Here is a 24,417-nt window from a genome sequence, read left to right as displayed (position 1 = left end):
CCAACACACAAGAAGGTATTTTTTTTTTGCTTTTTTTTTTGTCTTTTAATCTCAAGAGACGTTTCTTTAACAAACCACCTAAAGAGATCCTTATTTTAGCCTAAAACCAGTCCACTACGTGGCTTTTTATTTATTTTTTTTTATTTTCTTTGTGGATAACTTCAACTGGTACATTGATGCTTCTTGATGGAAATAATAATATGATAAATAAAAGTGTAATTTTAAAGAACAAAATTAAATAGATAATTTGATTTAAAATAATAGGATCATCAGGGCACTTAATTAATGCTCAGTCTCGATTAAACAGCATATCCATTAGATTACATGTTACCTCATCGTACTGATATGCACTTGTTGTCCTTCATGGATGTATACATACTGTTCCAGTAAATCACGTATATATCACGATGAAAATTACAAGCTAGACTCTATATGTCGCAAAAAGTATTTAATTAAATTTTGTTAATAATAAATACATTTATAAAAAAAATTATAAAATAGAAAAGACAAATTTATCGAAAAAATCTGTCAATTTTTCTAAATAAAATTGAATTTCGATTTATAAATTCAACACAAATTAGATACAAATTATTTCAATTAAAACTTTTGAATAATTGTAAATGGTATCAAGTATTTTGTCTGAATTATTATTGAATTTCTTTGCTGGATTTATCAACTATGTACAACAACAACAACCAACGATCTTTGCAGCTATTGGTACATTTAGCAATTTGTGTCGACCCTTATTCTCAACATGATACACTACTTCAGGGCGTCCACCAACAGCCAACAACCCCACTGCATATATATGTACACACGTCTTGATATATAGCTGAAAAACTCGACAGTCACGTACTTGAATAACCAAGCCAAACTATTTTTGTTACGTTTACGCTATGCTTGGCTAACGTGACAAAAAAAATATAATAATAAAAATGTAACATCAATTTTTTAACTTTTCATATATATTATCAACTTTTATCGTTTTTTTTTTTTTAGAAAAATAATTTAATTGAATTTTATATATATTTGAAAATACCTCGAATATATTGTATTTATTTTATTTATTTTTATTATTACAGTTTTGGGTTGCTTATGTGCCATGTAAATCTCAATATCTCAATGCCGTACAGCTGACTTTGGAACAAGTTGATCTTATCAAAAGGCTCATTGATAAGTACTCTGATTACATGGAATTTGCATCATCATCAAGAGGTTAGTTTAAATTTTAATTAAAAAATTGAAAAGTAAATTAAACAATGACAGTAAAATAAATACAAACTTTTTAATTTTCTTTTATTTTAAAAATGAAAATTGAAAAATTGTTTCTGCCCCTTCTTGGGCATACAAAGCTGCTAATTTTTTTTTTTCAATTTTAATTAATCAATATTAGTCTCAATCAGTATTAGTATTTTTTTTTTTTTTTGAATTCTTTTAAATAAATAATTAATTAAAAATATAATTTTTTTTTGATGAAATAAATGATTAAATTATAGAAATACTGGAAGCTCATTCAAGGGGTAAGATAGCAGGTCTTATTGGTGTTGAAGGTGGTCACAGTTTAGGCAGTAGTCTAGCTGTATTGAGAACACTTTATCAATTGGGTGTACGTTATTTAACGCTGACTCATACTTGCAATACACCATGGGCAAAAAGTTCATCAGTTGAAGAAGAGGACAATGGCAATGGTGAGTTTTACACAAATTTTAGCTAACACAACAATTCTAAAATTTATACAATATATAATTCTATGGTCTATTGAGAGATACCTATTTGGGGTCTTGGGAAAACCTTCTAGAATTAATTTACAATTTCTCTACAGTCAGTTGAATAATAACAATTGAGTGTTTCCAGGTGGTGGACTAACTGATTTTGGAAAAGTCGTTGTACGTGAGATGAACCGGTTGGGTATGCTGATTGATCTCAGTCATACTGCTAGGGTTACAATGAGAGATGCACTTGAAGTCAGCAAAGCACCACTTATATTCTCACATTCATCTGCATTCTCAATTTGTAATTCAACGAGAAATGTACCAGACGACGTTTTAAAGCAGCTTGTAAGTTTTAAAAAAAATTTTTTTCCTTATATTCTACTTGACTTATTTTATTATTAAAATATATTTCAATTTTTAAATATTTATATTTAATTTGTTTTTTAAATTTTTCTAATAATTAAATTTTTAAATGATAATTTTATTTTTTAAAAACAAAAAAAAATAAAATAGATACTAGAAAGTTTTAAATTTTAATTTGAAAAAAAAAAAGCTAGAATTATTGTTTTTTTTTTTTTTTATAAATTAAATTTATAAATTTTAAAATTTAAAATTATTTGATAAAATATTTCTTAAATTTATCATGATAAGTAAAAAATATATATTTTAAATTTTGATAATAATTTAAAATGAGCAATGTTAAATTTTAGTATCCAAAAGTAAAATGAGATTTTAGATAAAATAATTTCAAGTTAAACACGATTCGCTTGCGGTTTTATTCTTCGACGTCTTAATTTTAACCACAGTAGAAATTTACAATTCCACTGACATTCTAAATGTACACACTTTTCCAAAATTTTATCTCACATATACATATTTGCAAAGCATATGTGTATATATATATTTGCAAGAGTGTAAATAATATATGTGTGGTTTTTGTATGAGAAAAGTGAGACTGATAATTAGCCAGCTCACCAGACCAATGGGTTTTATTGGTCTGAAACAATTACCAGCAACGATTCCTTTCTATTGCACAAGTTTTCTACGTCATTAAGAATACCAATCTTCTATATCCACACTGACATCGTTACTGAATAAAACTACATCAACCCCTTTTTACTGAAATTAACATTCAACTCTCTGTCCAAGTATTCAATCATTTTATTTTCAACAATCTCATTGAAATAACTTGAATCAAGTCTTATACGTGTCTGGAAAATTTTTATTATTAAATTATTTATTTATTTTTTTTTAATAACAAAAAAAAATATTTAAAATAATAAATTATTTATTGTCATTTTTTTATATTAATTTTGTTTATTTGAAAACAAATTTTTATATAATTCAAAATTAGATTTTTATTACTTTGTTTATCGAAAAACTCGCTAAATTAGATAGATAAGAAATAGAAAATTAAAAATAGAAGAATTAGAAGATAAACTTGTGTCAAGGTCTATAAAAATAAATAAACACTAAAATATATTTATAAATTTATTTTATATAAATTTCAATCGTTTTATTTTTTTTATTTTATCAATTTAAAATAAAATGTCGAGAAAAAAATATGTCAAGCTAAATAAATAGGGGAGAAATAAAAATTAAAAAATTCCTTGATAGTTGTTTTTTTTTTTTTTCAAAGTCACAACTATTAATCACCAAGTGTATAAACAGAAGCTTTTTTTTCAACGAACCGTTGCACACACTTCTTCGCCATGAATTTCCAATAACTTATTTTTATTATTTTTTTAATTTCAAACCCCTTGGGAATTATCGAATAAATTAAAATTAAATAGTCTATTATTTTAAGCTTTTTTAAAATTATTTTCTGGCATACAAAAAAAAATTAACATACATCCGTGACCTTCATCTTTAACCCCAACATCATCGCATAGAAATCTAGAGCAGCATTGTGGCTTATCACTACTAAAATAATGATAATAAAATTATTCAATTAATAACAAACAAATCGACAAATACTTTGAATAAAAACTCTTGAATGTAAATTAATTATACATATGGTTCTTCAGTAGTAAATCCTATGAATATTTTTTTTTTTTATTAATTAATATTTATGAATAATAAATATATAAATAATATAAATTCAGAAAACATGTATTGTCACTTGAAAACATCAAAAATCTATTCAATTATATTCATTAATATATATACCATGAATAGATAAATATTTTTTTCTTTTAATTCTGTCAAGCTTTATTTATATAAAAAAATAAATTTGATTTATTAAAATAATGATTATTCAGTAAATTAAAAAATAAATTCAGCAAATATTTTTTTTTCATTATTATTTTTATTTTTTATTGAATTATATGTATTTTTAGATTGAGAAAAAAAAATTATAAACTAAGAAAATCATGAGCCATATGCCAATATCGAGTTAATTAATTTTAACAATTTGATAAAAATTATTATTATTTAATTTTGTGGAGTTGTATTTCTAGGTGGTCCATATCCTGGAGGAAATAAAACCTCCATCGCAGATTTACATGATGTAATATCACAAAGCAATCCATAACAGCATTGTGTGTCATTATTATCACACTGAAAAATGAATAATAAAATTACAAAATATATTACAAATATATAAATGAATAAATTTTTGAATAAATTTATATATTTTCTTACACTTGCACCTGCAGTTCTACATTGCTGCTCCGATGGTTGATTTGGTGCACCACTAATTACAGCAATGATCATTGAAATTAAACTCAAAATAAATAAGAAATTCATTTTAAATTATTAATATTATTAAACTTAAATAAAATTGATATTATATAAATCAAATTTATTTGACGTGTAGGTAGGCAGTGATGTGACTGAGTGATCGAAGCGATCGAAGTCCAAGATGTTACAGCTTTATATAAGTCTACGATCATTAGAGTTTGATAGATTAATAGATGCGAAATTCTAAGCAAAAAATCTTACAGTAGTGATGCCTCTATGATTTATTAAACTTGGCAAGTTATTAATTATTGATTAATGATAATGTAGATACAATTGTTTTTTATTTTTTTATTAATAAACTATTTATGATAAATTAATACCAAAATAATATAAATTCAGAGAACATGTATTGTCACTTAAAAACATCAAAAATTTATTCAATTTATTCTCTCAAGCTTTGTTTATATAAAAATAAATTTGATTTATTAAAATAAATATTTAGTAAATGAAAAATAAATTAAGCAAATATATTTTCATTATTGTTTTTATTTTTTATTGAATTATATTTATTTTTAGATTGGAAAAAAAAATCTAAACTAAGAAAATCATAAACCATAAGCCAATCGAGTCAATTAATTTCAACAGTTTGATGAAAATTATTATTATTTATTTAATTTTGTGGAGTTGTCTTGCTTCAGGAAATTAAATCTCGAGCCGAGGTCGACATATTCTAGTATCACAGGCCAATCCACGACAGCATCGTTTATAATCATTATCACACTAAAAAATTAATAATAAAATTACAAAATATATTATAGATATATAAGTGAATAATATATGAATAAAATTTTAAATAAGTTTATATTTTCTTACACTTGAACCTTTGGTTCCACATGGTTGCACCAATAGCTGATTTGGTGCATCACTAATAACAGCAATGATCAATGAAATTATACTCAAAATAAATAACAGATTCATTTTAAATAATTGATGTTATAGCGAGTAAAATAAAATGTTGGATAACAATTGTTAAGCTTAAATAAAATTGATATTAATAAAATTTATTTGTCGTGTAGGTAAGTCGTGATGTGGCGAAGTAATCAAAGTCCAAGATGTTACAGATTATATAAGTTCACGATCATTAGAGTTTGATCGATAAATAGATGCGAAATTCTAAGCGAAAAATATTTTGCAGTAATGCAGCTATGATTTATTAAACTTGGCAAATAATTTTTAATTCAGGGGACATCTATTGTCACTTGAAAACATCAATAATTTATTCAGTTATATAATATTTAATATGAAAAGATATTTTCGTTTTTCATTTGAATAATTATGTCAATCGTCAATCTTTTAAAAATTTATTTTTTTAAAATTTATTTTGAGGAGAGACAGGTGAAGCATTGCCATGATAAAATTGTTAATTTTTTAAATAAATAAAAGTAGAAAAAAATCGTGGATATATATTTATTTTGCTGATTATAAATTTGAAATGAAAATAAAAAAAGTAATAACAATATCAGAGGTATAAAATCAATTTAGTTTGTAATATAGGTCACGAGTAAGTTGCCTCGTGTCCTGAAAATATCTATGACAAATATAATGACATAGAAAAAAAAAATAAAACCAATTGAAAAATAATATAAGCAAAAATATTTTTAGAAATAAAATAATAAGTAAAAGATAAAATATTCAAGTGAGAAAATTTTTAAAAAATTATAAACTAAGAAAAACATAAACCAATGAGCCGATCCAGTCAATTAATTGTGAAGTTGATTAACATTATAATTAATTTCTTATTTTTTAATAGAAATCATTGTTAGTTTTTTGAATCATTGTAGGTCTTGAGGGTCTTCTTCTGGTGTCCAATTTGGTATACAAATACGGTAACAAGATTGTTTACGAAGACAGGTCAATCCACCGCATTGTAAACCAGAACAGCATTGTGGACTACCATTATCACACTGAAATATTAATAATAAAATAACTCAATATATTATAAATATAAATAAAATAAATATTTAAATAAATTAACGTTTTCTTACAGGAAAAGCCAAGTTTGAACATGTGCCACTTGGTTCACTGCGAATTCCAGCAATTATCAATGAAATTATACACAAAATAACTAACAGCTTCATGTTTAATAATTATTATTAAATTATGTACAATAAAATTTTGATAAACAATTGTTGAAATCAAGGATTACACTGATAATAAATCAAGAAATAAAATTTATTTCACGATAGAAATTTATTTAACGTGTGCACGCTGGTGATGAACAGGTGAAAAGAAAGCTCAGGCGTTACAGTTTTACATAAGTCTACGTTAATTTAGAGCAGATAGAGGTGAAATTCTAGAAATAGAATCTTACAGTGATGCCTCTATGATTTATTATACTAGACAAATTATTGAAAGCTATAAATTATAACAAACGATAGGTATCATTTCGAATTTCCAATGATTTCTATTATTATTTTTTTTCAATTTAAACATATCCAATGAAGAATCTATTTTTTATTTTAGAGCCAGACAAAAATCTACTCAATCTTTCAAATAAAAAATACAAAAAAAATATATAAATTTATCTGATTTTAGTCAATTACATAATACACAAAAAAATTTGACAATACAAGAAAAAAAAACATGATATAGTATAAAAAGCGCGATAAACGTCAAGACAAGTCAACACCGATAACAAATCCCCTTGTCGGCTATTGTATTATTACAAAAATTGTATTTTATTTTTATCATTTCAATTGAGTTATACAATCACTCCAACATTATCAAAACATTCTACTTTTTTTTTTTTTCATTATATATCTACCTCAATGTGCCAACAAGACTTTTCTTTCAAGACGAAAAATAAAATGAAAAAAAAATAAACAACAACAACAACAACAAAGTCCAATAGAATGACCAAATCCTCGAGACAAGTGGATAAAGAAGCACAGCTTTGGAAATATACGTGCTGACAATAATTGTACGAAAATTAAATTGCTAGAAAATTAAATTCAATGACCTCATCATTTCGATCCACTTGTGTTTACTCTCTAGACCAAACACAAACATCAACACAAAAAAAAAATAAAAGTCTCTCATTAGCTAAAACAACAATTATTTAAATTTTCGAAATACTAATTAATTTATAAATAAAAAAAAAGTTTATTTAATTAAACAAATAAAATGATGAAAAAAAAATAAAGTAAAATTAACATTACAATGATTTACTCAATTCAACTGTTGATAATTAAATTTTGGCCTTAGAAGTCAAACACTCAATTGGGTTTTATTTACATGGTTTATTTAATCACCAATCAATATATCAACCACATATTAACAATTTGTGTAATCATCAATATGTATAGTCAATTTGTTTGGCCTCAATCGTTCAACAATATCATCCAACTTGATGGTCATCCAACTGCTCCATTTGACCATAAATTATATATATAAATTCAAAATTATTTTGAATTTATTGACATAAAAATTGATGATAAAATTTATGGTCAAGTTATAAAAAAATTATATTAGGTAAAGGGTGACTTGATGTGAATTTTTTCATGGAAAAAAAAATTATTGTTGAATTGTATTTTTATTCTGCAAGTGTCGATAACCGTAGTTTTACTATTTATTGACCAAAGTAATGCAATAAAATGAATCTGTTGGTAGTAGAATTGAACAAGAAAAAAATAAAAAATAAAAAAATTTTATATAAGAAAGTATATAAGGGTAACTTGTAAAAGTTTTACGTTTTTTATTTTTTTTTTTTTTTCAAATATTTCGCATTGAATGTACTAAGCAATTTCTTTCTTTTTTTTTTTGTGTCGTTTTATATTTCGACTACACTTTTATTAAATTGAGTGAGAGAATTTATAAATTTACTAGAGAAAAATTGTAGATAATAACTTAATATTTTTACAGATGAAATTAATGAAAATTATTTTTAATTATTTTTTCAGCCAGAAAATTGTATAAAATATAATTTAATTTATTTTATTTACCTGAATTTGTTTTATACAATTTTTAGAATGTCTAAAATTTCATGTGAATAATTTTATTTTTAATTAATTTAATTAATAATAATTAAAATTAATTTGTAGATATATTTTAAATATTTTTTTTGCAGGCTGTTAATGGTGGACTTGTGATGGTGACTTTTTTCAATTATTTCGTTAAATGTGGACCAGATGCAAGTGTGACTGATGTTGCTGAGCATATTTATTATATTAGAAATCTCATTGGTGTTGATTACATTGGAGTTGGTGGTGATTTTGATGGAATTAACAAGTAAAAAAATAATTATACTCATGCATTAATAATAAATTAAATAATTAAGTAAATTTTATAATTTAATTTCATAAAAAAAAAAAAAGAAAATAAATTGCTAAAGTTTTAAAAAAAAGCTTCTTTTTATAATATTTTTTTATTTTGTTTTTCAAGAGGCTTGATTCAAAACTTATTGGATTAACTTTGTGTACATTTTCAATTGTTTCAAGAACACCACGGGGCTTGGAAGATGTTTCAAGATATCCAGAACTTTTTGCTGAGCTTCTGAGAAGCGGCAAATGGAATGTTGAGGATCTAAAGAAAGTTGCTGGACTAAATTTGCTCAGGGTTTTCAGACAAGTAAGTCGGATTGAATGAAAAAATTTATTTTTTTTCTACAATAAAATATATAATATTATTTTTTATATTGTTTTAAATATATTTATTTTGTTATTTATTTATTGACAGGTTGAAAAAGTACGAGATGACATGCAAAAAGATGGTATAAGGCCATTAGAAATACTACTAGATTCACCAGACACAATTGGCAATTGTGCACTCGATATAAATTCAGTACAAAGACTCACAGAAGTTTGACGAATTACCAATATGAATCAGCATTTTAATGGTAAACTTTATTCAAAGTGGATCAATCATCAGCTACTTCTGATTATTCAGCAATCCATAAACAATAACTAAAAAAGCTTCACTGCATTTGAATAAAAAATCTTGATTAAGAAAATTAAATAAGAAAAAAAAAGAAAGACAATTCATTAATTAAGAAAAAAAAAAAAAGGACAAAATCTTTCGTACATTGTAAAAAGTTTTGGAGAGCTTTTTTTTCAATTCTTAATTTACAAGCTCTTTTTTTTCCTGACTGGAATAACACGTACCTGCTCTGTCGAAGCAAAAAAATATTTGACCCAAAATTTAAATTATTTCGTAATTTTGTGGTCTATCTGTGTTCCCTATTGTCGAAAAAAAAAAAAAAAAAGAATCTCTAACATGGACTAAAAATTTGTGTAAATTAAAAAGAAATTTATTATAAAAAAATTTAAAAAATACAAAAAAAAAAAAAAAAAAAATGAAGGAAAAAAAAAATAGGAAAAATGTTTTCACGAATTTTTTTTATTTCGTGTTATCTACCTATTATCTTGTGTGCACTTATTTGAGAGTTTGCGTTTGTTGGATGAGATGATACAATGAGCCTGCTAAATCAACATTAAAAATAAATTAGAGGTGAACAATTCAAATGCGCAAATTCAAATAAATCTTTCCCTCAATTTACAGGGGATCAGTGGTTTATAAAATTCAAAAAAAAAAACTAAACTAAATAATTGTATACAAAATCAACAACAACAACAACAACAACAACAATGTTGTCTTATCTCAACAAAAGAAAAAAAAATCTATAAATAAATGTTTCTATTGTAAAAAAAAAAAAAAAAGCATATTTATTAATGAAAAAATTGTTTTTTATTTTAAAATTATATATATATAAACAAATGAATAATTTATTTTTTACTTTTTTTCGATTTATGTTTATGTTTTTTATCCTTATGTTTATGTTTTTTTTTATCTTTTTTAATTTTTTTACTATCTTTTGTTTTTTCAACCCATTCAATTGAATTATTTAATTTTGTTAAGAGATTTTTATATTTTTCTTTATCTTGCTTTTCAATATTTACATAAACTATTTCTGGTAATTTTTTTGGCAATACTGGACCATACATGTCAATGTCAATTTGATCATTATTTTGTAAATTTAATTGATCATTTGAGCTGTCAGTATTATCATTAGCTTTAATTAAATTTTTATCTGGTTTTAATAAATTATCAAGATCTAATTTTGCAAATATACCACGAGGTGGTGAATTATTTCTTTCAATGTTAACAACATTTGCAGGTTTACCAATTAACACATTTTTTATTGCATCACTAGTAACATCATTATCATCATCATCATCACCATCATTCTTGTCTGAATCTTCATCACTGCTACTTAAAAAAATAGCTTTAAATAAATCTTTTTTCTCATTATTTTTATCTTTTAATGAAACTGAAGATGAACTCGTTGCTGTTTCATGAACTTTACTTGAATTATCTTGATTATCATTTGTTAAACTACCAAATACTTTTTCATATGATTTTTCAAAGTTATTAATTTTTTTATTATCATTACTTGTACTTGCAACAATGTCAGTTGTGTCAAGTATATTCATTGAGTTATTTATATTTTTATTTGATGATTTGTAGGGTATATTTGGCAATTCATAGCTACCAGAAGTATCAGTTGCCTTTTTAAATTTATCATCAGTTATAAAAGTAAGTGAATCAAATACTGAATACCTTTTATTTGTCTTGACATCTTGTGGTGCACAACCAGTCATTGGTTCTGGTATATTAAAACGTTTACAAACAATACTCGTTGGTTGCCATTCTTCAAGACTTCGTGTTAATTTACCAAACATTTTTGATTTTGCTGCTTCAATCATTGGATCTTTTGGTGCTTCATCAATTACAATTTTTGATAATTTATCATCATTGTCAACTGGTCCAGAATCATTATTATTTTTACAAGATAATTTTAATGCTAAATCAAAGTCTTGAAGCTCTTGATTTCTCTCCCAATCTGTCATTGATAATGGCTGTAATTTTTCAAGTTTTTCTCGTCTTTCTTCTGCATTAAATTCTTGAAATTTTTCAAAACGTTTCTGTTTTGCTTCATCGGAAAATGGCTTTGTCATTTGAACACGATTTTTATTTTCTTCATCATTGTTTCCTTCAGCACCTGCACGAACAAATCTTGTTGTTTTTAATTTATCCATCCAAGATGTTGATGATTTTAATTTTGCTGATTCTTGTTTTGCTCGTTCTTCTGTTTTTTCTTTACCATAAAGATTTAATGTTTTTGTTATGATATTAACAACCGGTGATGACCTAGATGATTCACCAAGAATTGCTGATCTTGTTTCAGCATTTAAATCATGTCGACCAAGACCTTTACGTTTGTGATTATCATCAATATTTTCTGGTACTTTTTGAGGTGAAAATCTACTCTGTCTAACAACATGAATTGGTTTATAATCTCTTGGTAATTCTGGTGGCTTAAATAATTTTTTTTGAACTAATGAATTTTTAGCAGAAACAAAACCTTCTAAACATTTAGCACCAGAATTAATACTTTTTTGTAGCTTTTTTTTAGCCTCAGCTGGACCCAATGTAAAATCATAATTTGACATATCTTCACGTGCATAAATATCCTCATCATCAGCTTCAAATGCACCCACACCAAATGCCTGTCCTCGTATTGATAACTTTTTATTTTTATCTTGCATTTTAAATGTCGTATCACCAAATAAATTTATATGACCAAGTACTGAGCGTCTATCTAATCCACTGTAACCAATTCCAAAAAAATTATCTTTTGGATTACTTCGAAAAGGCTCATAATCATCTGGTGCAAATAAAATTTCTTCTCCATCATCATCATCATCTTCATCATCTTCAGAACTTTCTGTACAACTTTTTGTTGTTTCAACTTCTTGATTAGGCAATGAACAACCATATATTTTTTTTTTTTCATTTCTTTTACGTGTTTTTTGTTTTTGAATTTTGGTAACTCTTGGTCCAACTCCTTGTCCAGGTTTCCAGCCCATTTTTTTTAATAACACAACTCCAACTGTATCACTGCATAAAATAAATTAATTAATTTTAGAAAATCCATTAAATTAGCTATAAATTAATTTTAAAAAAATATATTACGTTATTGGTTTTAATAAATCTTGTAATACTGGTACACCAGGAATTGGTCCATCATTATTTGTTGTTGATCTTTGACGTTTGGTGCCTTTACTATGATCAGTAAAATCATTTGTTGCACGTATACCTGATGGTGCTATTCCAAATTCACCAGTGTCTTCTTCATCCATAAAATCTTCTGGACGTTGACCAACATTATTTGCTTTACTACTTCTTGATGATTTAAATTGTTGTGGTCTCCAGCCATCACGTGTACCAACACTATTAAAATATCCAGCTGAAAAACCACCAGTAAATGCACCATGAAATCTACGTCTACCCTGAGCATCTGTTGCAACTTGTTCTTCAATTGTTATTGGTTTTTTTCTTGGCAAATTATCTGTAATAAAAACAACACATTAATTAATTGTTTTTGTTGAAAAAAAAAATTTTTTAAAAACAATTGAAGATGATTATTACCTTCGTCCAGTGGATCTAATGCACAACCAAAACTCACGTAATCTTCTTCATCAGATTCACCCATTTTTACACAGCCAATTAATTTAATATAAATAAATAAATATAAATAATTTTCATTTGATAATAACACACATCAAAGGTTATGTTGATGATTTAACAACAAATAAAAACAAATAACAAAAAAAATCGCTGTATTAGTGATAGGAGGTCTTTTACCGGGTGAGTTTTAGTGAATCACTTGGATCACATGGTTATAGGCGAAAGCAAAATAGAGAAGAAAAAAAATCGTTTTAGAAAATCAGTCGTCATATGGAATCAAGTTTGATATGGCTGTGTCAACTTTGCTCGCATTTAGAAAAGGCCTTGTGACAAGTGGTAAGTAATTTTAAATTTTTAAAATATATTTATCATTTATTTTATTATTTAATAACTCAAATTTAATTATCACTTGAGTGAATCATCAACGTGTTAACGAGGAATTTAATTTTTCATCTGGATGACAATTACATCTAATGTCGCCATATTTATTTTGATTGTTTTTTTTATTTATTTTGCAAGTAGCGCTCTAACGTGAAACTGTGTAACGCCAATTTTTTATTTACAAAAATTATATTTTCTATTAATTTTTGTGGTTTTCTACAAAATTAAATTACATTATTTCGATAATTTATTCAAGACCAATTAGAAAGTGTGTTGTGACATAGTTTTTTTTTTCTATTAACTATTACAAAATACAAAAACTAATAGTGTTTTTTTTTTTTTTTTTTTTTAACAACAACAACATTCCTCATCATCAGCCATTTTGATTGTCGGTATCACAAATACCTACTTGAAGATAATTTTATATTATTATTGTTTTTAAATAATAAATAATAAATCTATAAATAAAAAAATATATCCTAACTGAATATACGTTTTATTAGGATAAAAAAAAAAAAAATATCAAGTTATTTATCACGTAGATAAGGTGTGATAACTTTCAAGCCAACAATGACCGAGATATCATCATTGGAATTTGTGAAAGCAGCAAAAGAATGTTTAGAGAGAAACCAGCCAGAAAGTCTCATTGAATTATTTAAAAATAATGAAAATGAAAAGCTATACATCAAGACAGCTAATGAACTTGTTCCAATTATTGCTAATAATTTAAATTCATCAAATTTAAATGGCAATAAATTATTATTTAAAACATGTGAAGATATACTTGAAATAATTGCTGATACATGTGATCCAGTTGACATGGTACTGCTGTTGTGTGAACAGGCTGAAGATGATGATGTTAAATTTCAGGCACTTCTTAAGCCACTAATAATGTCAATGAGAAAAGGTAATTTATCAGAGACTGTTGATTTTTTTACAATTTCAACAAGAGCATACATTGAAGATTTACCACAACCACAAAATCAAAATCCTGATGATGAAAATACATCTGCTGTTCCGTCAAAAGATGATAAATTAATTACTCAACGTTTATTATCAATTCAAGATTCAATTGTTGTTCATTTAAAACCATTGATTGAAGACATGTCAAGTGATTTTAACATCAAGCCAAAAATCATACTCAGCATGTTGAATTTATTATTAAATTTATTTGGTAAACCATTTATATACTTGAACATCAAAGATGATGATGAAAATAATACAAATTTTCATAATCTAGCTGAGCAAATAGTAAAACTTGAATGTGATCCATTTAAATTGCTAAAAATTATTGACAATCGACGTAGAAAAATTGCTAGTAATGATACTTCTGATGATGAAGAAGATCAGAGTAAAGTTCACATGATAGAAAAAAGATTTCTAGATGTTGAAGTGTCAAATTTAACATATGGATATTTTTATTTGACTCTGTTAACATCAAGTCAATTGAAATCAATAATTCCACAAGTTTATAATCCTCACTGGGTAATGATCAACTGTTGCTACTTGGCAAATGAACTTCTGGCTAAACCAGAGTATGCCCTGGTCACCAAGGGTCTCAGGTTGATTGATTCAGTCATCCAAACTGTTGACAATGAATCAATTCAACACGGGGCATTAAAAGTACCAATTCATATTAATTTATTGACAACTTTATCACAAGTCATGATGTACAATGACTGTTCAAGTGAACGACAGTTGTCTTTAAAAATATTCAAATGTTATGTTGATTTATTTACAATGCGAGCACGTTATTTACTTATTCAACATCTTTTTGATATAAAACGTCATTCAGGATTTCGTGCATTGATTATTAATCTTTTAAAATCATTTATCATTAAATCACTTGAAGCAACACCACACTGTCAATATTTCATTGGCAATAAACTCATGACAATTGTTAAAAAAATTTGTAAAATTTCGGATGATGATAGCACTGACTTGGTTGATATTTCTGATGAAGTTACTGGTATTTTAAATCTACTGAGGTATTTATTTATTCGTGATAAGGAAAATATAACTGGTATTTGGATGTTGACTGATTTTATACAACAAAATTATCTTGAAAAAATACAAAAACATATTGTTGCATCAAGAAATCACTGGAAAGTTGAACTAAATAGTTTAGAAGAAAAAGTAAAACATCCAGGAGGATCAAATGATGATTCAAAAGTTTCAGTTTCTGTTGGTGGAATGAATCTTCCAGATATTTCAACAAGTGAAAAAATTAAAATGGGACATCAAGCTCTTACTGCCATTGATATGATTGAAAGTATTTTAATCAGGGTCAATGAATGTCTAGAAAATAATCCATTGAAATTAAAATCAAATAAAGTTCATGTAAAAGATTGATTGAATAAAAATTAATTTTTATCATAAAAATTTGTGTTTAGTTTTAAATTATTTATTTCAATGTGTTGATAAATATTTTCTTGATAAATTTGATGATTTATTTGTTTAATTTTTGAAGGTTTTAGAGGCCTATGGACATCCAGGGTAACTTTGTCAAGCCAGACAAACACCAAGGAAGAAAAAACAGCCAATTCAAATAAACAAGAAACCGAGGATGAATATGAGAAAGGAATTAAGCGTAAAATTTTATCAGCATCATTGTCATTTGTGCCAGAACATGGTTGGAGTCAACAAGCAATAAGTGCTGGTAATTTAGCAAACAAAAATAATCCTGTATCAATAAAAAAAAAAAACATTTTAATAATTTATTTTTGAAAAAAAACAGGTGCTGAATCAATTGGATACCCAGGTGTTATTCATGGTCTATTTCCAAAAGGTGGAATTGAATTAGTTCAACATTTTTATTCCAATTGCAATGCTGAATTAAATAAAATATTGAAAAATGAGTCGAGTGTTGCTGATGAGTTGAAAAAAGCACCAAATGTTTACGTTAAAGATGCTGTTGAAACTAGACTACGAATGGTGGTGCCATATAAATCAACTTGGCCACAAGCAATGGCACTGATGACACTGCCACCAAATGTACCAACATCTCTTGCTAATTTATTGACAATGGTTGATGACATTTGTTACTACGCAGGCGACAGATCAGTTGATGTAATTAAATTATGATTTTTAAAAATTAAACTTTGTAAATTATAAATAATAATTTAAATAATTTTAATTTATAGTTCAATTGGTACACAAGACGTGTTGTATTAGCTGGAATTTATAAAACAACTGAACTTTATTTACTACAAGATACAAGTGCTGATCACAAAGCAACATGGCAATTTTTAGAAAGACGTATTGAAGATGCTGTTCATTTACATGATGTTTTAAATTCAACAGATTTACCACCAGCTGATCAAGCATTCAATCAAGCTTCAGAAGCAGCTAGTGCAGCTTTTAAAACAGTAATTTAATATTTTTTTAAATAATATTTTCTTGTCTATATACTTTGAACTTTAATTATATTTAATTTATTATTTTCAGGCACGTAATATACTTGGCTTAAACTGGAATAGATAAAATACATTATTTATTTTTTCATGTAAAATCACAGTATTTATAAATAAAACTAGTTATTTATAATTGATTCAAAAATTAAATTAACAAAATTAATATTCTGTAAACACTATATTATTTTTTATTTTTATTATAAAATAATTGTCACAGGTTGAGTCATTGATGACATTTAAATAATACAAACTCGTAGAAATAATAAATATAAAATATTTCTATTAAAGAAAAAAAAAAAGAAAAAACTTAATAGTGCTAATTAATTTAGTCATAAATTAAAATGTTGAAAAATCTAAATTGAAAAATGGTCAATTCAGTCTTGGCAATATAAATGAAATTATTTATTTTGCGCACAGCACCATTAATGAATAACCAAAGTGTCTTAATTAAATATTATATTTTAAATTGTATAAATCCTTTTAAGTATAATTATTATTATTTTTTTTTTCATGATCAATCAACAAACAAATAATAGCATCTGTTACATAATTAACAATTTTTATTATTTATATATATAATAAAACAATCAAAATTTTTTTTTTAAAAAAAAGCAATTAATTAATTTGAAATTATAGGAAAAAAAATATATAAATATATCATCTAATTATTGTCAATAAGTCTTGGTAATTTTGATTATTACAAAAGAAAAATTATAAATAATTTTCTTCGAGAAATTTTTTAATTTTATTTGGTAATGGTAGTTTATTAATATTATCTAGACGTGTATTTCTTCTTATGACAAATCTACAAAGATATTGTAAACTTTTAACTTGTGTATAACGACTTACTGGTGTTGTTAAACGTACTGGAAAAGCTGGATGTCCTGGATATCGTGGACGTGAATAACAATAAACACCATTTTCACTAAAACCCATTGAGTATTCAATCAAATCAGCAATTGATGTGAATGATCCATTTGATAATGATTGATTTGAGCTATTACACAAAGAAAATTTACCATCTCTGTGTTCAATTCTTGAATGTAAAGTTTTACCAGCTGATCTAAAGCTCAACGTCAATAGATATCTGTCAACAAATTAACAAAAAAATTAAAATATATTAATATTTTACAATATTTTAAAATTAAATTACAATTATTTACCTATGATTTTCTGAATCTCTTATTAAAAATGAACCATCAGGTTCAGTTTTAAGTCTTTCCTCAGTAAAATCACGTTGTATTCCACCCCAGTACCATCCAAATTTATGTAGCTTTAATAATTCTTGTGATAAACCAACAGATCTATTGACAACTTGTGATGTTGATCTTTCATTATCATCTGTTGTTGATGTTGTTGTTGTTGTTGTTTGGCTAGTGCTTGTTTCATAAGATGGTCCATCATTACTTGCTACTTGAACTAATAAATTATTTGATTGATTTTCTCCAACAACTGGTACATTTGATGCACCACCAATATGTTCCATAATTTCACTGATATTTTCATTATCATTATCATCATTACATGTTGTTTCTGTATTATAAAGTTCTTCTTCAACACCATCATCCTCTTTTGATGTCTCAGCATTTGTTATTCTTCTTTTAAATTTATAAAATTTTTTAACAGATAAATTTTTTGTAATATTTCTAAAAAATCCATTAGATTTTTTACAGTCATTTAAATGATCCATTGTATTTAAATTATCATCATTTTTAACAGATGTACTTTCATTTGTATCAGTTTTCCATTTAAATGAAAAATAACGTGTATTTACTTTTCGAAGTCTAGAACCTTGTCTATTATCACCAGATATATTTGAGCTGGATGTCATTGTGATGATTCACAAATTCACTTGTTTATACACCTATATATTTATTATTATTAACAACAATTAACAATATTTATTTACTCCAAATTACAACCTACAAATATTCATTTAATTTGTAATTATTATTTTTTTTTTTCGACAATATGTCAGATAGATATTTATAAATAAAAAATATATTAATATAAATAATTGTTAATTTATTTATTACATTGTGTATATTTATATTTTATTATTGTAGTTGTGAATAATACATGTCACTTTTTTTTTTTGTCAAGAATTAAAAATGGAGTCATTAAAAGTTACGCCATCATTTGTAGAAATCAACAACTAAAATTTCAGCCATTTTTAAATAACAACAACAACAAAAGCCAACAGCCGTTTGGAATTAGCAACAAAAAAACCGACGCTTTATTTTGTGTATGTAGTTGTTTATTGTTGATTTTTGATGTAGATTTTTTTGTGTGTAAAAAAAACGTTGATAAAGTGTTTTATAATTATAGGTGTATTGTTTCTTGGAGCTTGGAGTTTCCAAAAATAAAAGACGGTCTTTATCAGGGTGACAGTCATTGTGTTCACACTTGGCTGTGATAACCAGAAAAAAAAAAAAATCATAAATTAACGTGGCATTGATGAAAAAAAAATTTTTGTTCATTTAGGTGTGACAAAAGGAATTAATAACGTGGCATTGATGAGAAGAAATTATAAATTAATATTGATAAAATTGTTCATAGCTTGATTGCTCAAATAAACATTTATTAATAAATTAATTTAAAAAAAAAAAAAAAGAACAGCCAGGAGACACAGAACAAATTGAAGCTTCATTTGTTGTCACAAGAAAATAATTGTGTGTGTATATTTGCATTAAATTTCCAACTGCACCATCAATATAAAAGTTAAACAATCATGTCGCAGCCTTCAGTAACATCATATTTTAATACAAGAAAAAGAGGAGCATCTGATGATATACGTGGTAAATCAAAAGTACTCATTTTGGATAATGATAAAGGTTCTATTATCAGTGAGGTTAAATCAACTAGACCATCAAGTCCAAGCATAACTAAATTAAAATCATCTGTTGTTCGTAATATTCAATTTGATACAAATAAATCATCATCATCACCATCATCACCAGCAGCAGCAGCAAGACCTAAAATGATGACACGTTTAAGAGCAACAAAAACAAGAAAGGTTTCTGTTGAAGATGGACAAGTTGATATACGTGAATCATTTTTAAAAATGAATGAACAATTAAATAATAAAGAACCTGTTATTGTACCATTTGAAAAATGTGGATTATTAAGTCCAAGAAAAAATACAACACCAACAAAACGACAAATAACAAATGAACAATCATCAATTGGTTCAACAACACCTAAAAAATCAACAGATTTAATTGATAAATTGGCTAAACAAGAAATGAGTCTTGGTGAAATTAAAAAACGTTTAAATAAATCATCAAGGCTAGCTGAGCTTAAAGCAAGAATTGATCGTTTTAAAGAATGTGATCAAAAGTTGAGTCAAATTATAGAAAAAAAAAATAAACACGAACAAAATGATGATGATGGTGATGATGATAATTTAAAACCAGTGAAATTAAAAAAATTTGGAAAAATTGAAGTTGAAGTACCATTGAGTCCACAAAAAATTTCACGTTCACCAATGAAAACACCAACTAAAAAAAATAATTATTTATTATCATCAGCAAGTCCACAACGTCGTTTATTATTTGAACCAAAAGAAACACCATCAAGTCCAGTTAAAAGTAGTCCAACAAAAGTACAAGCATATCAACGTTATCAGTGTCTTACTGAAAAAGAAAAAGCTCTACCATTACCATATAATTATAAATTTTTAGCTGAAGTATTTAGAGGCATTGATACGGTAATATATTATTTACAAATTGAGCTAATTATAACCTTGGAATATTAATTATAATAAAGTTGAATTTTAATATGTTTAAACAGATAGCAGCAATGTTATTCAATCGTAAAGAGGTCATAACATTTACTAAATTAAAACCAGGTGTACAACAATTATTGAGACGTAATATATCACTTGAACATCTTGCTCAAATACAACATTTATATCCGGATGCATTTTCATTGAAACAAGAAAAAGTCAAGACATTTGATTGTTCATCAAAAGAACAATATGAACTTTGTTTAACTCCAATGATAAATGATACAAATTTAACATCAACAATTCAACTTGAACGTCGTAGAATATTTTTCAATATTCTCATTGGTAAAATTTTCATTATAAAATTATCATCAACATTGTTAATTATATTTAATTATCATTACAGATCGTGTTAGAGATGAGCATGAAAAATTTTTATTAAATTTGGAACCACCAATGATTGTGCCAAAGGATAAAATAAATCGTTGGCATCCAGAATTTGATGTTGAAAGTTGTGGTAAAATTGAAGAAGCTGATTTACCAAAACCACCAGCAGCACAAAAACATCATTCAGCACAAGATGTCCTTGGTATGTTAATGATCTTAATTTAAATTGGTATATAGGTGACCGAGATATTTAAAAATATTAATTGCACAATGTTAATAACATTCATGTGAAAATAATTTTTATATAAACATTAAAAAATTACTTGATGATTGAGCAAATAGTATTATCAAATTATTTGCAAAATTATTATATTTTTTTTACGCTTTAAAAGTTGGTTGATAATTCATTGAAAATATGTTGTCATTTGATGATGGTTTTAAAATAAAATTAAGTCATTATGATGCAATTAAAAGAATAGGTTAATTTTATAATTAATTTATAATAATTTTCATGAATAATAATGTTTTTATTTGTTTTATAGAAAAAGCTAAAAATTACTTTGGATGTAATTCAAGAATGGAAGAGGCACTTGAACGTTTAGCTCAGAAAAAAGCAGCAGCAGCAGCAGCATCATCATCAAATGATTCATCAGTGTTATTGGCTAATGGATCGAATAATAATGATCCAAGTGTTGTTGATACACCACCAGCAACACCAACTTGTAATAAACAAGTTGTTGATAAAAAATTAAAGGGCATTCCAAAAGCTTTGCTTGAAAAAATACGAGCAAAACAAGCAGCAAAAGCACTTGATGCCATGACACGTACTCCAAAACAAGATATCACTGCAACACGTCATTCACGTTTACCAGAAATGGCTAAAATACTACACAATATATTTGTTACTGAAAGTAAAAAAACATTAAATTTAAATTTTGTTATTGAAAAATTAGATAATTCATATAGAACAAAGTTATCATCAAATGAACTGGAAGAACATATCAAATTAATATGTGAAAAAATTCCAGGATGGATGGATTTTAGGATTGTTAGAAAAATTGTTTATCTTCATCTTGATTATGATTTATCACTTGCCAAAAATATCAGTAAGCTTGAAGGAATTGCAAATTCATTATTGAGAGTATAAAAAAAAAACATTTAAATTCGATTTTTCACTTTTTCTTTTTCGATTATTTCGAATGATAATTTTTAGTTTTTTTTTTCTTTACTACTCCAATAGTTTTTATGGAGATTATTTATACATAATGATATTGTAATTATATTTATTTATCAGGTTTGTATTGGTACTGATAATTTAGTCAATTATAAATTTCATATGAATTTGCAATTTTTTTTATAAAATTAATATTGAATTTTTCTTTTTTTTTTCTTCTTTCTTTCTTTGGTTAATTTAAATATCAAAAGGTTTTTTTTTTTTTTTTTGGTATTGGTAAATCATTTTTTTGAGATGTATTTTGTGTGACAATAAATTAATTACAATTATTTAATTACAAAAAAAAATAATAAATAATTATTGACGTTTAAAAAATTATTTAATAAATTAAAATTGACAATATATTTTTTTTGTGCTTTTTTTTTTGTTTAATAATTATTCTTGTTTTATTCAAGATTAAAAAATTATTATTTAAGATGAAATTCATAATTTTTATTAATTTAAATAATTAGTTTTTTTTTTTTTTATAAACAATAGATGGTTGATATTCCTACCGCTAATAATTAATGGCGTTTTTTTTTCTAGAATTTTGTAAACGCTGCTTTAGCCTTAGATCAGCTGCAAAATAAAACCGACAAACACATTTTTCATATAAGAAAAAAAAAAACATACATAAATAAATAAACAAATATTATTAATTAATTAATTTAAAAATGCAATTGTCACTTGTATTATTAGCCAAAAAAACAAAGACCAAGTAAGTCAATTTAATTTGTTAAAATAAATTCTCTAAAAACATTCATTAAAAATAAGGTTATATTATAAATCTCTACTAATAAATTCGCAATAATAACACAAATATTAAATTGACATATTCTATTGTTGTTAATTATATTTAAAAAATTATTATTTAATTTTTTTATAGCTATTTTATACCTGTATATATTTTTTTTTTAGTTATTTAAAAAAAAAAAAAAAATGTTTGTTGAGTTTTTGGAGTATGACAGTTTGATTTGACAATAATATTTAATTTTAATGATGATTATTATGTTGTTGATTGTCAATTATAATTGTCTATTTTTTTTAGAAATATATTGGTGATGGTCCAGAGTATGGTGTCGGGTCATTGTATGAATCGAATTCGTGAACGTCTTGGAGATAAATTAGAATTCATAGGATTTGATCCACATGGTAATTAAAAATATTAAAATAATTTATTAGACATTCAATTAACACCGTTAAATATTTAACAAATATTGTTGTTTATTTATTTTTAGTTCAAGCAAATGTTCTGTACAGAGAAAAGAAAAAACTTCGCAGTCTCAAAGATTACAAAGGTGGTTTATAAATAAATTAAAATATACAAATAATAAATGTAGGTACTGATTTTTTTTTAAATAAAATAATTTATTTAAAAACAATAGTATTTATTAACTGAAAAAATTATCTAATTATTTTTAAATAGTTAAGTAATTGAATTATATTTTTAAAATCAACAAAACAATTTATTTTAAATATTTTTTTCGCAATAGAAGCAAGTAAGTAAAGTTTAAATTTCAATTTATTAATTTATCAAATTAAAATTATTATCTGTGTTTAATAGATCTCATAAATTAATATAACATGAATTAATTTAATTGAAAAATTAACTAACAATTTAATATTTTACAACAATTGTCAGCAAAATTATTTCAAGCGTTTCAATGTCATCTTGAACTGGGTCATTTAATTGACAAAAAAAAAAAATTGAATTAACAGTAATGTGAATATTATCAACACCATCAACTATTTACTCAAGTTGCACGCAATAAAAAAAATTTGAAATATAAAAAAAAAATAGTTATGTCAATGATAAAGATCGTGTAATAAAATGTCCTTCACCAATCGAGACATTCGTAAATTATTACTCGTAAATCAAATAAAAACAACTGTTTTAGTATCACTAACATAGTCACACTTATCAAGGCAGCATATAATAATTTTACTTGAATAAAAATTGTCAGTAGACACAAGTGAAACCACTATCAACTCACCTCAATAAAAAAAAAAATACAAAAATAATACTAAAAATATGTTTAACATTAAGTTACTAATTTTATTATCAATTTTCATAAATTTAGCTGTTTCACAAGATTGTGCTGTTCCTGGTCACTTTGTTTGTTAATTATTATTTATATATTTTTTTTGGATTAATATTGCAATTATTGTTATTTAATTTTTAATATTTTTTTCAAGTGTTCTGATGATGCTGCTTGTTGTGGTGGCTGTTGTCGAAATAATCAGTGTATCATGAGTAAGTTGATTTAATTTTAAATAATTAGTTAATTAACAAATGATAAGATTTATTTTGTTTATTATTAATTAAATGATAAATTTAAACTTAAATCTTAATTTAATTTTAAAATTATTTCTTTA

At 25.1% G+C, this 24,417-nt stretch overlaps 7 protein-coding genes across 9 annotated transcripts in view; 5 read left to right on the top strand and 2 right to left on the bottom strand.

Moving 5' to 3' along the window:
* The window catches only part of LOC122850135 (dipeptidase 1-like), a 63,015-nt gene extending 53,379 nt beyond the window's left edge, over window positions 1-9,636 (top strand). The window contains exons 3-8 of the mRNA XM_044149165.1: window positions 1,083-1,215; window positions 1,497-1,688; window positions 1,855-2,057; window positions 8,521-8,681; window positions 8,891-9,020; window positions 9,129-9,636. Of these exons, the coding sequence (XP_044005100.1) occupies window positions 1,083-1,215; window positions 1,497-1,688; window positions 1,855-2,057; window positions 8,521-8,681; window positions 8,891-9,020; window positions 9,129-9,257 (948 nt within the window). The 3' untranslated portion in view covers window positions 9,258-9,636. The remainder of the gene's footprint in view (window positions 1-1,082; window positions 1,216-1,496; window positions 1,689-1,854; window positions 2,058-8,520; window positions 8,682-8,890; window positions 9,021-9,128) is intronic.
* A 477-nt stretch (window positions 9,637-10,113) lies between these two features.
* LOC122850089 (G patch domain-containing protein 1 homolog) lies at window positions 10,114-13,112 on the bottom strand. The gene is made up of 3 exons (XM_044149099.1): window positions 12,882-13,112; window positions 12,426-12,801; window positions 10,114-12,350 (listed from the first exon to the last, which is right to left on the bottom strand). The coding sequence occupies exons 1-3, from the start codon at window positions 12,943-12,945 to the stop codon at window positions 10,175-10,177; spliced, it is 2,616 nt and encodes an 871-aa protein (XP_044005034.1). The 5' UTR covers window positions 12,946-13,112; the 3' UTR covers window positions 10,114-10,174.
* On the top strand, window positions 13,087-17,646 carry LOC122850171 (ubiquinone biosynthesis protein COQ9, mitochondrial). The gene is made up of 5 exons (XM_044149245.1): window positions 13,087-13,256; window positions 15,772-15,960; window positions 16,039-16,370; window positions 16,445-16,669; window positions 16,749-17,646. The coding sequence occupies exons 1-5, from the start codon at window positions 13,208-13,210 to the stop codon at window positions 16,782-16,784; spliced, it is 831 nt and encodes a 276-aa protein (XP_044005180.1). The 5' UTR covers window positions 13,087-13,207; the 3' UTR covers window positions 16,785-17,646.
* LOC122850112 (glomulin) lies at window positions 13,678-15,694 on the top strand. The gene has a single exon (XM_044149137.1). The coding sequence runs from the start codon at window positions 13,872-13,874 to the stop codon at window positions 15,651-15,653; it is 1,782 nt and encodes a 593-aa protein (XP_044005072.1). The 5' UTR covers window positions 13,678-13,871; the 3' UTR covers window positions 15,654-15,694.
* LOC122850155 (suppressor of cytokine signaling 6) lies at window positions 17,426-18,784 on the bottom strand. Its single transcript, XM_044149227.1, has 2 exons — window positions 17,878-18,784; window positions 17,426-17,801 (listed from the first exon to the last, which is right to left on the bottom strand). The coding sequence occupies exons 1-2, from the start codon at window positions 18,543-18,545 to the stop codon at window positions 17,426-17,428; spliced, it is 1,044 nt and encodes a 347-aa protein (XP_044005162.1). The 5' UTR covers window positions 18,546-18,784.
* Window positions 18,785-18,894: 110 nt separating this feature from the next.
* Window positions 18,895-22,521, top strand: LOC122850096 (DNA replication factor Cdt1). 3 transcript variants are annotated; one of them, XM_044149111.1, is made up of 5 exons: window positions 18,895-18,959; window positions 19,043-20,423; window positions 20,507-20,786; window positions 20,848-21,030; window positions 21,371-22,117. In XM_044149111.1, exons 2-5 carry the CDS (start codon window positions 19,446-19,448, stop codon window positions 21,973-21,975), a joined length of 2,046 nt encoding a protein of 681 aa, XP_044005046.1. In that variant the 5' UTR covers window positions 18,895-18,959; window positions 19,043-19,445; the 3' UTR covers window positions 21,976-22,117. The 3 variants fall into 3 exon arrangements, with proteins under 3 accessions (XP_044005046.1, XP_044005047.1, XP_044005048.1); XM_044149113.1 differs by lacking the exon at window positions 18,895-18,959 and having other exon boundaries at window positions 18,982-19,086; window positions 19,199-20,423; XM_044149112.1 differs by lacking the exon at window positions 18,895-18,959 and having other exon boundaries at window positions 18,969-20,423; window positions 21,371-22,521.
* An 87-nt stretch (window positions 22,522-22,608) lies between these two features.
* LOC122850221 (39S ribosomal protein L33, mitochondrial) lies at window positions 22,609-23,423 on the top strand. Its single transcript, XM_044149302.1, has 3 exons — window positions 22,609-22,759; window positions 23,090-23,193; window positions 23,280-23,423. The coding sequence occupies exons 1-3, from the start codon at window positions 22,716-22,718 to the stop codon at window positions 23,348-23,350; spliced, it is 219 nt and encodes a 72-aa protein (XP_044005237.1). The 5' UTR covers window positions 22,609-22,715; the 3' UTR covers window positions 23,351-23,423.
* The last annotated feature ends 994 nt before the right edge of the window (window positions 23,424-24,417 follow it).

Source organism: Aphidius gifuensis, linkage group LG2, assembly GCF_014905175.1.
Source record: "Aphidius gifuensis isolate YNYX2018 linkage group LG2, ASM1490517v1, whole genome shotgun sequence".
In the NCBI taxonomy this organism is placed as follows: Eukaryota; Metazoa; Arthropoda; class Insecta; order Hymenoptera; family Braconidae; genus Aphidius; species Aphidius gifuensis.
The sequence above is the reverse complement of the archived record's forward strand: the minus strand, read 5'-3'. Positions and strand labels throughout refer to the sequence as shown.